Here is a 15,210-nt window from a genome sequence, read left to right as displayed (position 1 = left end):
ACTCCCCATTATTTTCGGAGACAAGAAGAGAAATAAAAGAATCAGACTAAAGTTCCAGACATATTCAATTCTTCGAGATCAAGATTGTTTTTTAAAAATCTGAAGTTTGTACAAACGCCATAGTTGATACGGTGTATTTGATTATTAAAGTCAAACTTCGCCATGAATCCTCACAGACAAGCCATATAATGCCCCAAAAAAAAGGACAAACTTCAATTCATCGTATTATAAAAACGTAACTTTATGACTTGGATAGAAGGTTGTCATATTGACACTTATACCACATCTCCTTATATCTATATGTAGGGTACTATAGATAAGGCCTTCAAACATCAACGTAAACTACCGGTTAACGATTTGACAACACTAGTATTAACATTTAGTACATTTACATGTGTTTACTTATTTGATACATCTGAATGATATTATATTTTCTAAAAATGTATTTGTCAGCTCCCGTTATAAATGTTATTCTACGAGATAAAACTAGCTTAGTAGTAATTTCCTCCTTACTTGTACATTTATACGATGTAAAACATTCATCTCGTAAATTTAAGGCTAATATAGGTCAGAAATTACATTATTTACTGATCATTGAAATGCCATGTATGAGACTGTACCGTAGTTTGAATTTCAGGATCATTAAACTTGATACAATTAGATCAAATCTGTGAAGCAAGAACATCGGAAATGCAGTGAAAACAATAAGCATTTTCGTTTCTTTTCTTTTTATTTGTGATAAAGAATTTATATCGAACAGTGAAACAACAATTTTTTTGTTTTAAAGATTTTACTGAAATTGATTGAAATTTCAAGATTAACCTAATTCACACAAATAAACTTCAAAAATGGTTTCATATCTGAAACAGAGTCACCATTATATGGATCAACGTACATACGAGGATAATCAGCTGTAACTTTTATCATCCCAGAACATTTCTTATACGTTGATTGTGATACCAGACAACTGGGTTGACATACTTTAACATAGGAATCATATGCTCTAACATAGGCTTTTGTTTCTCCAGACACTGGCTTCTCAAAGGCAATAAGACCATCTGATTCAGAAATGAGTGTTCGTTCGTCTACAGTAATGTATTCCATATGTCTACCACTATAAGAGAATCCATCAGTTTGAGAAGTAATATTGAATGTTCCTTTGTTTTTAAGTCAGGAATGTTCTGGAGTACCATTTTTCGCCTTTTTAATTATTATCGCTATTGGGGAAATAACCCAATTGTCTAAATCATTTGGAATCCAATTGGATGAACTGTAATTTTTCATCTCTTGTCTGGGGTGCAAATTTATATCAAAGACAATTTTGACATTATTGCCTACGAAACTGGAATCAATTGATCTGCGCTGACGACCCCTAGTTCTAGGATCTACGAGACGTGCCGTAAACTTTCGCGTAATTGTCGGAGCCCTGTTAGCGGTAGATTGCTGTTTGTCTTCTTTTAAATCAAATCCGGAGGCTCCATCTGACCCGATGTCAGCATTTAATTTCACCCCGGCAGAGGCTAGAGTTTTAACACTTTCTGGTATTTTTGTCTTTGTCCCCATGTACCAGTTTTTGACACTTGTAAAACCATTTTGACGCCTAAAATCATACCTTGATCTTGCAACACATGCCTTTTTCTTTCTATCACAAAATAAAAATCCTTTATGCGCACTTCCACATTTGTTTTTACAAGTTGGGGCGTCTGCATACCAGTAAATTCTACTAAATGAGTTACTATACCCATCAATATTAGTGTGTGGTCCCAAACCATCCATAGGTCTATTTGGTAAATGGTATGGGTCAGTAGTTGGAGGATAGTCAGTTTCTGAATTTATTCCAAACCTTTTTTGTCGTTGCTTAAATTTTTCCCAAAGATAATCTATAAAACAATGGTGGAGAAAGAAAACGGGGTCCATTGGACTAGTATAGACGCCACCCATATGTCCATCCGCACCTCCAACCCACACGTGAACACCATCATGGTGTGCCTCAAGATTTGCCTCGTCTGATCCAGCTGTCGGTGTTAAAATGTGATATATTTTTTTTAAAACTTGTTGTACTGTTTGCGGATGGATAAGTGAACTGAAGGCTCTTGGAATGTCACGTCTCAAAAGTGATTGCGGTTTTGCAGGTGTTTTCCAGAACGCAAATGGACCAGAAAATACCACGCCCAAAAAGATTTTCGTGAATAAGATCGAATCCTCTGGTTTTTTTCATCAAGCATTCTAGTGTTGAATCCCAGTACGGAAGAGTAACTCCTCTTTTCTTTTTTCGAAGAGCATCTTCGAACCTGTAATTTCAAAGTTTGATATCTAAACAATATACCTATACCGATTTACTTTAATAAATAGTTATTTGGATAGAGAGTTGTCTCATTTGCACTCATACCACATCTTCCTATACATGTAGCTGCTATTATTTATAATACATTAATAGGTTATATATATTAAATTATTATAAATGCTATGTAACTCTAATTTCTTGTTCATGTATATGCTATTTTACTACATTTGGAAATGATCTTAAAATACACAATGTATCTCCCTCATGCATAGATTTGATTCATTGTACTGGTCAATCTTTTAGACAGATTTTTTATGTTACGATTATAACACGTTATCACAATTTCTCTTCAGGGGATTTTGATAACTGCTGATGACTACGTTAGAAGAAAGAAAGAAGACGGGGAAAACAAGAAGCACTAGATCTGTCATTTCAGGCATGTTCGGTGTGAGCTGAGGCTCCGTGTTCAAGACCGTACTTTGACCTATAATGGTTTACTTTTAATGGAGAGTTGTCTCATTGGCATTCATACCACATTTTCCTATATCTAATAATAATCTGCTACCTCGAACATGTAGTATCCATGATATTGACTCTATGTTGATAATTCCAAACACTTACACTTATCTTCATTTGTTTGGGGGAACAGTATTTATGTAATAGTAATAATCGGGTTCGAAATAACTTCAAGTGTATGTAAGTACCCTATCTGTCTTTTGTTTTTATATCAGTTGTTTTTTGAGTTTGTGATTTACAATTTTCATTGTTTTTTTCTTATATTGTGACATTACAATACTGTCTGAAGTAAAAAGGTGGCATCTTTAACTACCACAGATTTTATTTGTCTATCCCACGTAAAAATGCTGTTAAGTAAGTGATTGTCGTTGGCTGAGATTTCTTATACTTGATTAGCTCGTTTAGGTTGTTATTTGTTTGATTTATTTAATAGTATATCATTTCGAGGCCCTATATAAATGTCTATACGTTATATGTTTCTCTCACATTATTAAAGGTGTTTACATTCAAGTAGAAGAGGGTAATAAGTTGTATAATTGTCAATTAAATAAAATCTTCAAATTGTGGTCAAATCTATGTTAATTCTATTAATATTTCTAATCAAATCGCTATGGATTAGCAAGTGAAACAATGTTTATGAAACGTAGGTTATCAAACATCATATATTATAGTCTTTTATCTATATGACGTATTTAATGATGCATTTAAATCAGCTTTAGGAATTTCTGTCAGATATTCGAACTTCTTGTTTTTTCCCTACGATACATGGTAAAATAGTTTGACCTTTAACACCCTTTTTTTCTTTACATATCTGACTTTAATAGCTCATTAAATTTTATTTACCAGATTCTAGATTTGTTTCTTCCGAGTTGAGACCCTAATAATATTTGAAAAAAAGCATTTGTCTCAAACATGAGCTCCATAATATTTCAATATTTTTATTATGCTCTTCTAGCTCATACTATCAATGTTAAGTTCTAGATGGGATGCGTTAATTTCACCTAAATATATCCTTAGAAATTGTTAAAACAGATATTAATTTAAAACACTTCTAAATATAAAGATGCGAAGGTATCAATACAAGTTATAAATAGTTTGACTATGGGAAATGGAAAAACGACAAGAAGACATACAACAAAAAATAATCACCATACGGAAACATTTGAACAAAACAAACCCGAAAAGAAAAAAAAAATGCATGATTGAAATCAGGCGCTCCGAAAAAATAATCATTTACTAGCATATATTAACAATAATATATATCTTACATTAGGCAGTAATATCGATGCCAGCTGACAAAATTTGGACCTCCATGTGCAGCATATTCTGTGTCTCCCTGATGAATCAATGCAATCACATCAGATTGGTTTGGTTATACCGACTACAACATATATCGTATTATTTGGAGGTCAATTAGTAAAATTCAAGAACATAAATGTATACAGTATTTGTATTTGAAAAAAACCAACATCACTTTTTTTCATTTTAAGCAATTAACATCAACTGTAAATATCTTAAATGGTTTAAGTGTGAAACTTTTGTTTTCTGATATTTTTCTACGTAAATAAATTGCGCACATGGTTATGTAGTATAAGGAACTATCTATGATATACAAAAGATGTAGTTTACCAATGTCTCAATTTTGTAATTTGGTATAAAAGGTGTCATCAAATTAACAGAAAAAGTATATATATAAAAAATAAAATATATAAATATGTATTTATCATATAAAATAGTGCATATTTGATGCTAATATTTTAAGTATGGAAAACAAGCGTGTTAAGCTTACTTTATCGTTTTTTAGTGCTCTTACTGCGTCTAAAAAATCTTCCCTTTCATTTTCACTTAATGCTCGTATTTCTTTGCGTACGCATAATCTATGATTTCCCTTAGATTGTCGTCTCAGCCGAATGTGTAATTCTCTACCAATAGTATCTAACCAGGCAAAGGCTTCCTTCCCTAGACGTATCGTGCTACTATCAAGTTGTCCTAAAAAAAATTCTAAACAGCTAGTCTGAACGTCATAGGCAGTGACATTTTTGTCAACTTGTCCAGAGTAGCATTCCTCTAACATTGGTGGAACCGTGTCCTCCATAATAATTGCTGACGCCGGAATAAGAAACATCAAAAGGAAATGAGACGCCCTTGTCTGAAAAAAAAAATAAACAAAATATATCAAGGCGGCAATAGGATACACATTTGAATGTTTTTCTGTTATGCCAAATTTATAGAAAAAAAATACTTTACAAACATTGTTTCACAAATTAGAAAAAAAGTTCCACGATACGAATTTACGAAGTGAATTCTTATGTGTTCATTTTAATTTCAATATAGATTCCAAAATACTAAAGCATGGTTTGTATCCTTCAAACGTCTTTTTAATTCACCACGAGAGGTGAGTTCTTTATACACGGAAATACTTAAAACATATTGAAATTTTAGATAACGTTTTCAACTGGAACTGAATATTCACGGATGTTTATAATTGTTTTAAAAAAAATCACTTTTCAAATTTAAAAGAAAAAAAATAAGAGCATATATGTTTTCTTATTATAATTTACCTTAATTCCAGGTTGTCTATTCACGAAAGTGCCGACTGCAACCTTTTATATAGTAAGAGCTATATAAAACGCAAGTGGTCCATGTGCTTTAAATCGTTAAAAAAAATACATAACTTATTCTTGAAAATGTTTATTATTTGTTGACATTTATATGATATTCGTACCAGTAAGAAACATGTAATATGGCAGGTACAAAGTAGGTTTATTAAGAATCTCGGATGCTGTCTAGGCGTAACACACTGCTTATATAGAGTTTAAATATATGATATAAGTTAAAGAAAAAAATTTAGAAAATGTTTTCCTGTTTCTTATTTAGAAAAATAAATTCAGATTTGAATTATAGAAATGGTTGATGAAAATTTCAGGGGTTCAACTACAAACCCGAGGCAGAACTAATCGATGATTGCTAACCTTCCATGTCATTGGTCTCTTGCGTAGAGCTGTCTCATTCGTAATGAATGGTTCTCGTCTTTATATAACATCCTGGTGTGTTCTTATATCCTAAAATGTTGTATCTAAATAAATCTTTCTTCTGCGTTTTAACTACTACTATACATGAATTATTGTGTATATATCTACTTAAAAAAAACTTTTAAAAAGTTTATGTTGATTTTGTTGACAAAATGGGTGTTTTATTTTTTGTAAGTCTGGTTGGATATTGTGTTATATCTTAACGTATGTGGTTTGAACTAGTTTTTGTATATTCTATATGTATGCTAACGTTACGATAATTAATCAGATATTTTCAGATTACAGCAACTATATGCAATAGATTGTTTTGTTATTACACAGTTTTGATTTAGAATAAAAACCGACATGGTCATGCAGGTGGTGAGACAATAGAAATTACACTATTACAAGCACAATTCTATATCATTATTACTCAAATGGTTAGAAAATGAATAAAATAAAACAATTACAAACTCTATCCCAATTTTATACAATGTTTTTAGAAATTCACATTCGATAAAATAAATGCCACACATAATACGTCACTTTTTATTGCTTTGATACATCCGGGTGACGCACAATTTATATAATTCTATTAAGGTGTATGGTGTACTGTTGTAAATTTAATGCGCGGTGTCCATTACTTTTCTGTGGTTTACATGCTGCTATGTACTAATATTCTATTTAGTGATGTGTTTTTCTTGCCTGAATGTTCTTGTTTGTATTTTTACTGTATACCTGTAACGTAAGGTTATCATTTGAGTGGTATTTTTTAACATTGCCATATAAGCGGGAGGTTTGGGTAACCATAAAACAAGGTTCAAGAAATTATGTTTTCTTAAAATGTCCCGTTTCAGTCAGAAATATGGCATTTGTTATAAATAGTCCGTGTCTATGTATGTTGTCCTTTATATAAGTGTTTCTGTTTCGTTATTTTCCTCTTATAATTGATGTGTTTGTGACTCTGATTAGGATTTGCTTTATCGATTGATGTCTATTGTACAGCAGTATACTACTGCTTCCTTTATTCTGTACGTTTATTCAGTACGTTGTAGACTTTATTGTGTAAATAAACTCATCATAGATACCAGAGTCTTTCGTCTACAAAAGACTCATCAGTGACGCTCGAATCCCCAAAAAAGTAAAAGTTCCAAATAAAGTACGAAGTTGAAGAGCGTTGAGACCAAAAAGTGTTTGCCAAATACAGCTAAGGTAATCTATGCCTGAGGTAGAAAAGCCTTTGTATTTCAAAAACTCAAAATTTTGTAAACAGTTAATTTATAACTTTTTTTTTACATATAAATAAAATCTATTATGATATATGCGAAAGATGCCTCATGGATAAATTGTCGGAATAAACTTGCTTTGTAACTACTAATCTCTTCCTTATATTATTTTGATTTGAATTTAAGTTAGTTTAATTTTTTTTTACTCAATGTGTTTACCGAAAACTTCGACGATCGACAAAAGGTAAATTGGTGTACGATATTGAGGGGTTATTTTGAAAACAAATTCCCTAAACGAAATCGATGTGATACAAATACATGCAAAACTAAACATTTGAGCTCTGGTGGAGAGTTGTCCCATTGGCAATCACACCACATCATTATAAGTTGACAAATACAGAAACAACGAGGTATTGTAGATTGTGAGTATGTTGAAAAGAATGCTACACTTCGTGACATAATAATGGACAAACAATATTGTGACATACAATCATTTCTTTTTCTTCATGCTTAATCCTTATGTTTATATTATATAAGATACCAGTGTGAGGGTGTGTGCACATTTAGGTTGGATTTTCGGGTTCATTACACTTTTGTATAAAATGGTTTGGCACATAGCATTACCAGTATGCATAGGCTTTTGATATTCGGCACACAGGAGCAATATACCGGGTAAATTTGCTGCCCATCATTACAAAAAAATGATATAAATGTACGTGCGTCGACAGATTACGCATTCATCTCAGGTCACATCAAGTACTTTGCTAGAAATATGGAAAACATCAATCATACCAAAGAATTTTCGATCTGCACTTGTTTGGAATATAATGGAATTTGATGTGACTGTCATACAAGTGAGAGGTTTAGCTACATCTAACTACTTGTATACAATCAGGTTGAATCCACCATTATCTACATATGAAAATCAAGTACCAAGTCAAGAATATGACAGTTATTATCCATTCGTTCGATGTGTTTGAGTATTTGATTTTGCCATTCGATAAGGGACTTTTCGTTTTGAAATACTCGGAGTTAATTTGTTTTGTGATTTTACTTTTTAAAGTCAATTCCAAGATGCATATAGGCGATATTCATTTAAATAGTTTTGCGATACTGGATACATTTTTGATAAACAAACACTTTCGCATAGGAACTGTCATGACATATTTTCATTAATCCTATCAATATTATAATGCTTTAAGCATTTTTGACACGGTTTAATTAGGATCGTTTTTGTTATGGCAACCAGTTTTATCTACACAGTACGACAGACAGCTTTATCATTGCATGTAAATAAATTCCACCAATATTTTTCAAAAGTAAATTGTTATAAGTGTCCTAAATTTCAAGGTTTTTACTGAACTGATATCTACAATGAAGAGAAGATTTGTTTGAGGCATTACGATCGTATGTTTGTTCTACACGCTGTAACTTTCCGGGATATGTCGTAGTAAGTGTATTATGTAAGATGGACGTAATTGTGGTCATTGCAAATTGAAAATATTCATGATCATCAATGTAAGGTAACTCGTATTACCTTTGACCTAGTCATGGTGGGTTGCATGGAACACTAACTGAATTATTTGAAGCAACCTTCTATAAAGAAAGATTTAAACATTACGATAAAAACTGTACGATGTCCTTTTGTTTTCCTGTGTCATTTAAATGGTTAATTATGTAATAGTATTGTTTAAGTGTTGTTAACAAACGATAATTGTCGGCGCAGGCAACATAATGTGTGTAATTGTCTATTGTTTATAAGTTGAGCTGCAAAAAGTGATTTTTTTAGAACAAGCGACATAACTCAGTTGTTTATTAAGTTGGTTCACTTACTTTTTTGTTAGTTGTGTAACTATAAAACAAAATGTTAGAATAAAACATGAAACAGTGAAAGCCTTTATTTCATTCAAATCACCTCCAAAGGGAGATAATAAAACAGTTCAAGTAGACATTTAGTATTTTGGAAATTTCTGTAATTGAGACTAGTTTTCTTTTCCATTTGTTTACATTATTTTTTTATGAAATGGTATAGACTCCATTAGTGTCTTGTGTATAGTTGACTTATTTACAATTAAACCGAAACACCGTGTTTGCATTAAAATAATGTAATATTTCTTGAGTAGATGATATTTTCCAAATCTCCGTAGACTAGCTCCTTATACACTTATACACCTGTCACACTGTGGATTTCATCCGGTCAGTAGTCAGTTATTCGGTACTTATACAATTTATATCATAAATTCGTTAATTATCCTTTAATAAATAAAAAAAAATGAGAAACTTAAGTTCAAATTTCCGCAGACATTCTTGACGTTAGATGTTTGTGGCTATCATTTTAAACTTCCTCTAGTATAGTCAATACATCTCCTCTTGTTTATAAAATCTTCGCCTTTTGGATTGAGCATGAGGGTCAATGAAGTCTTTGTCCATTGTTTATAAGTTTAGTCGTACACATGTGTTTTACCCAAACTCTTGTTAACGCACTGAGTTTAGTTATGTAACCATAAGACAAAAATTGGAATAAAAAATATGAAACAGTGAATGCCTTCATTATATTCAAATCACAGAAAACTGGGGATTATAATAGAGTTACTTTACTTTAATCCCAACATTCTGTATGTGATTGTCCTAAAGGACGTACGGTGGCGTAAATTTGTTAATTTTTATAAGGCAATCGAATTCAATCTTTGCCTGTACGAGTCAGAAATGTGACATTTCCATTCGTTTAAAGTGTGTGAGCGTTTGAGTTTACCATTTGACTACGGAAGTTCCGTTTTGAATATTCCTCGGAGGTCGGTATTTGTTTTAATCTTTACATTTTTCAGGAAAAAAACAGTGTTAACTGTAGCGAAATAATGTTTCTTTCTCCCTTCCATTTTTTATTTTTTGATAGAAATTTTATCTTATACTGGAATAATTAGTACATTATATTGAAATATTTTGTATGGTCTGACAGAAATATAACAAAAGTCTAAAATTTATTTAATTTACACAAATAAACTTTAAAAATGGTTTCATATTTGAATCAGAAGCACCGTTATATGATTCATGATACATACGAGGATAATCAGATGTAACTTTTATCATCCCCGAACATTCCTTATACATTGATTGTGATACCAGACAACTGGGTTGGCACAATTTACCATAGGAGTCATATGCTCTAACATAGGCTTTTGTTTCTCCAGACACTGGCTTCTCAAAGGCAATACTACCAACTGATTCAGAAGTGAGTGTACGTTCGTCTACAGTAATGTATTCCATATGTCTACCACGATAAGAGAATCCATCAGTTTGAAATGTTATGTTGAATGTCCTTTGATTTTTAAGGTGATCTTGGCCTGGGGTATGAAGTCTGTCATGTGTGTTTGTAATTGCAATTGGGGCCACAGCCCAATTGTCTAAGTTAAATGGGATCCAATTTAATGAATTATTATTTCCATTCTCCTGTCTCAGATGCATATTTATATCAAAAGCAATTCTGACATTATTACTTGCAAAACTTTGATCAATTGATCTACGTTGACGACTCTTAGTTCTAGAATCTACAATACGTGCTTTGAATTTTCGTGTCATTTTAGGAGCCTTATTAGCTCTAGTTTGTTGTGCGTCTACTTTTGAAACAAAACCTGAGGTATCCGCTGCAACAGAGTTAACTCCAATTTGTGGACTTGAATTCTTAACACCTTGTGGTATGATTTTCTTTCCCCCTCCCCGATACCAGTTTTTAACACTTTTGAAACCATCTTCCTTCCTAAATTCATTCCTCGATCTAGAAACACATGCCTTTTTCTTTCTATCACAAAATAAGAATCCTCTTTTCGCTCTTCCACATTTGTTTTTACAAGTCGGAGCAGGTGCATATCTGTATATGTTACGTGTAAATGAGTTACTGTACCCGTCACTATTTTTTTTTGGTGGTTTCAAATTATCCATTATTCTACTTGGCGAATGGTACGTGTTAGTAGTTGGTGGATAATCAGTTTCTGAATTTATTCCAAACTTTTTTTGTCGTTGTCTGAATTGTTCCCAAAGATAATCTATATAGCAATGATGGAGAAAGAAAACGGGGTCCATTGGACTAGTATAGACGCCACCCATATGTCCATCCTCACCTCCAACCCACACGTGAACACCATCATGGTGGTACTCAAGATTGGCATCATCCTCTACATTTGTTGGTGTAAGAATTTCTCTGTGATATTTCTTTTTAAAAACTTGTTGTAATGTTTGCGGATTGATAAGAGAACTGAAGGCTCCTGGAATGTCGCGTCTCAAAATTGTTGGCGGATCTGTTGGGGTATTCCATAGTGCAAATGGACCTGAATACACAACGCCTTCTGGGTTCCCCAAAAATATTTCTGTAAATAAGATAGTATCCTCTGGTTTATCCATCAAGTAATCTAGAGTTGAATCCCAGTATGGAAGAGTCACTCGTCTTTTTTTCGTCCGGAGAGCATTTTCGAACCTGTATTTTCCAAATGTTATATTTAAACGATAAGTTCTTTAAAAAATAACAAAACAACTTTAATAGATATCATATATAATAGTTTAGTTTAAACATATTTTATTTGCTGAATTAAAGCAGAGTGGATCAGACACAAGAAAATAATACTAATTAAGTCTTTTCCATAATACAATATAAAATTACAATAATAGTATAATATAATTGACATGCATATAAAGCAAACAGTTTTTAGAATATAATACTAGCTTTCATAAGTAAAAAGAGGAGAAAGAGAAAAAAGGAGAAAAAAAGTTTGAAAAGTCATATAATTCTGTGACGATGAAGCGTGTATAATTGTTGATGACGATGATGTTCCGTGCCAGTAACAATAACGTTTTATCAAGGCATAAGAAATCTGTTTGACATATTATGAAATTTTGAACAAGTATAACAATGGCAGTGCTATATCAAATTTATAACAGTTCGAGATGTTATTATGAAATGTGTCTCCCTGATTAATAGCTCTGACTCCTTATTCGGGCTGGGCTTAATGTTTTGGTCACATTGGTTTTATCCGTTATGGCATTTGTGTTAGGTTTCTGGAAATCTTTGCTTCACTGAATAGACGGTAAGTAACGAAATTCGCATCTCCTACAGTAAAATTGGTACAGTTTATGTTATCGAACTTATGTTTATTTGTTAGAAATAAGATAAGGAGGAACCTTAGAAATAAGATAATGAGGAACCTTAGAAATAAGATAATGATGAACCTTAGAAATAAGATAAGGAGGAACCTTAGAAATAAGATAAGGAGGAACCTTAGAAATAAGATAAGGAGAAACCTTAGAAATAAGATAATGAGGAACCTTAGAAATAGGATAATGAGGAACCTTAGAAATAGGATAATGAGGAACCTTAGAAATAGGATAATGAGGAACCTTAGAAATAATATAATGAGGAATTAGAAATAGGATAATGAGGAACCTTAGAAATAGGATAATGAGGAACCTTAGAAATAGGATAATGAGGAACCTTAGAAATAGGATAATGAGGACCTATCACTACGTATCTCATACACACAAAATGCCAGTTTTTTGCCTCAATAAATATGAAGACATGTTGTACATCCACGAGATTGATTTCCTCGTTTTTTATGGCGGGGTTTGAATTGCTCATTCTGAGGTTTTGTGGTCTAGTGTTTTGCTATTGCATTGTCGACTGAGTAATCAAGTACTGTACACGTAAACGTAATGCCTCCCTGATATATTGAATTTGTTTTTAATTTAATTCTCAAAGATCGGACATCAATTGACCTCTTGTCGAAGTGTTGGGACATATTTTGCTATGTGATTATTTTGTGTTGATTCTTTACTGAAATTTACTAATTGAGACAATCAGTTACTTTAAGATTAAACACATAATATCCAGATGGTGTATAAACTGGCGTAATTAATTGCAATGCTTTTATGTAAACTCTGTGAGTCAACGGCTCAGTTTGCAAACAAATAACCTCTAGAAATAATGTGTTGATTCTTTTATTTTTTAACCCGAATATTTGGAACTTACGATCAGAATTTGATTTTCATTGGCTTTAATTATCGTAAAACTAAATGTTGTCATGTCGTGACATAAGAACAATATTGACTGGTCGGAATCCAAAAATAGTCCATTCATACAATACAATCGAAAACGAAACTATACCGATGCATGAATATCGCGCATGAATAGATCGTAGTATTCACATAAGTTACGAAAGAAAGGATTAGGTTCAGTAAGACCCCTTTTTGGCCTCAAAATATAGCAGTTTTAGAAAATTGTGAAAATGTAATCGTTTAGATATTCATTGCAAAGTAGAATGCCTCTGCTACATAAATATGGGCTGTTTTTTACAACACAATGCACATATATCGGGTACTAGCATCATTAAGTCATGCTAAATTACTGAAATCTTCACAATTGTAGCATTTTAGTTAAATTTTAGACGGTTTCCGTCTGAAATGAAAGTGGCCGCATTCGTGTTCATTCATAATATTGAAATGTAAGTTGTATTTGATGATAATACATAATATATATAAAGGTTGAGGATGAACAAGAATGCGGCCACTTTCATTTTTGACAAAAATCATCTGAAAAGTGACGATTTTTAGCATATTTGATAGATTTTTCATATTTAAGCTTGAATCGGGGCGTTTTAAATGACTTATTAAGTTAAAATCTTCCACATTAACGAATTGAATCAATTGAAATAGACACTTACGTGTTTAGAAAGTGTTTAAAATCTTTCGTTAGATGAACTTGAAAATTGAGGCCGAAATCGGCCTTTACCGGACCTACTCCTTTCGGCAACATCGTTTATCGAGGTGTGAACTAAGCGACAGCATTTAAACGGAACAATCTCATTACAGAATATTTGATATGCAAATCATATAAGAATTATTAGTATATGTTATAAGAAATAATGTACAACTTACAATAAGAGGTAATATCTATGCCAACTGACAAAGTTTGGGCCTCCATGTGCAGAATCGACAGCGTCTCCTTGGTGCATCAATGCAAGCACATCATATTGGTTTGGAGCGACCGACTAAAACATACATTATAGAAAAGTTAGCAAACTATAACGCGCGTAATTATTCCAATTTGTTAAATCTAAGTTTATAACAAAGAGTATATTACATTTAAATAGTTATGCTAAAATATACTTTTTCACCTTTTCGGTCTTTTGGATAATGTGTCTAAATTGAAAACAAAGTTCAAATCATGATAATAGCGTTGGAAAAAATGGGCGTATATTTATTCTTATATTAGATGGTACTGTACGAAGAGTGTGTTTTTTTTAGTGTCAAATTCAAATAAATACTAGTTGCTGAATTAAAAAAAAAAATACAATCAATAATAGGTTAAATTGAAATTATTGTTTTTTCCGAAATCTTGCAGATCATTAAACAAGAATTATTAACATAGTTCAAGCATCTATACCCAGTGTCATAAACTTACTTTATCTGCCTTCAGTGCTCTAACTGCGTCAAAGAAATCTTCCCTTTCGTCTGCACTTAATGTTCGTATTTCTTTCCGTACGCGCATTCTGTTTGTGTAATACTGGTTATTCCTCCTTCTTGACTGTCGTCTCAGCCGAATGTGTATATCTCTACCAAGAGAATCTAACCAGGCAAAGGCTTCCTTCCCTAGACGTAAAGTACTAGTATTTTTGTACATTTGTCCTAAAAAACTTTCTAAACAGCTTGTTTGAACCTCATATGGGGTTATGTTTTTGTCAACTTGTCCAGAGTAGCATTCCTCTAACATTGGTGGAACCGTGTCCTCCATAATTATTGCTGACGCCGGAATAAGAAACGTCAAAAGGAAATAAGACGCCATTGTCTGAAAAAATATAAAAAAAATCATTGGACGGCGATTGAATACATATTTGGATGTTTTCTAGTTATGAAATTAAAAAATAAATTGACATTTAATAGATCATAAAGATAACCTTAAAAATAAAGGATTCACTTTTGAATCTAATCAAGGATACCAATAAGATGTACTCCAGACATGCCTGTCATCAGTGGCGTTAAATCAAATCATTTAAAAAAACGAAAAGTCACAACAATGTGTCAAATCTCGCTTAGGCCATCCATGCGTCGCAAAGAAAAAAACCCTACTTCTTGTTTCTAATAATTTAAAAATATTTCATCAACATAATATGTTCAAACGTAATCGAATCCA

At 32.3% G+C, this 15,210-nt stretch overlaps 1 protein-coding gene and 1 pseudogene across 1 annotated transcript; both read right to left on the bottom strand.

The window, feature by feature from the left end:
* Nucleotides 1-822: 822 nt before the first annotated feature.
* LOC139524939 (tyrosinase-like protein) lies at nt 823-8,589 on the bottom strand (annotated as a pseudogene).
* Nucleotides 8,590-9,204: 615 nt separating this feature from the next.
* On the bottom strand, nt 9,205-14,862 carry LOC139523015 (tyrosinase-like protein). The gene is made up of 3 exons (XM_071316746.1): nt 14,482-14,862; nt 13,956-14,068; nt 9,205-11,505 (listed from the first exon to the last, which is right to left on the bottom strand). Exons 1-3 carry the CDS (start codon nt 14,860-14,862, stop codon nt 10,020-10,022), a joined length of 1,980 nt encoding a protein of 659 aa, XP_071172847.1. The 3' UTR covers nt 9,205-10,019.
* Between the last annotated feature and the right edge of the window lie 348 nt (nt 14,863-15,210).

This window comes from Mytilus edulis, chromosome 5, assembly GCF_963676685.1.
Source record: "Mytilus edulis chromosome 5, xbMytEdul2.2, whole genome shotgun sequence".
In the NCBI taxonomy this organism is placed as follows: Eukaryota; Metazoa; Mollusca; class Bivalvia; order Mytilida; family Mytilidae; genus Mytilus; species Mytilus edulis.
The sequence above is the reverse complement of the archived record's forward strand: the minus strand, read 5'-3'. Positions and strand labels throughout refer to the sequence as shown.

Excerpts from the sequence above, each read along its gene's own strand:
- LOC139523015 (XM_071316746.1), bottom strand. The coding sequence starts at position 14,862 with ATGGCGTCTTATTTCCTTTTGACGTTTCTTATTCCGGCGTCAGCAATA. Across the intron at positions 14,069-14,481 it reads GAGCACTGAAGGCAGATAAA|TCGGTCGCTCCAAACCAATA; the intron begins GTAAGTTTATGA and ends TGTATGTTTTAG. Across the intron at positions 11,506-13,955 it reads CATAGATATTACCTCTTATT|GTTCGAAAATGCTCTCCGGA; the intron begins GTAAGTTGTACA and ends TGGAAAATACAG.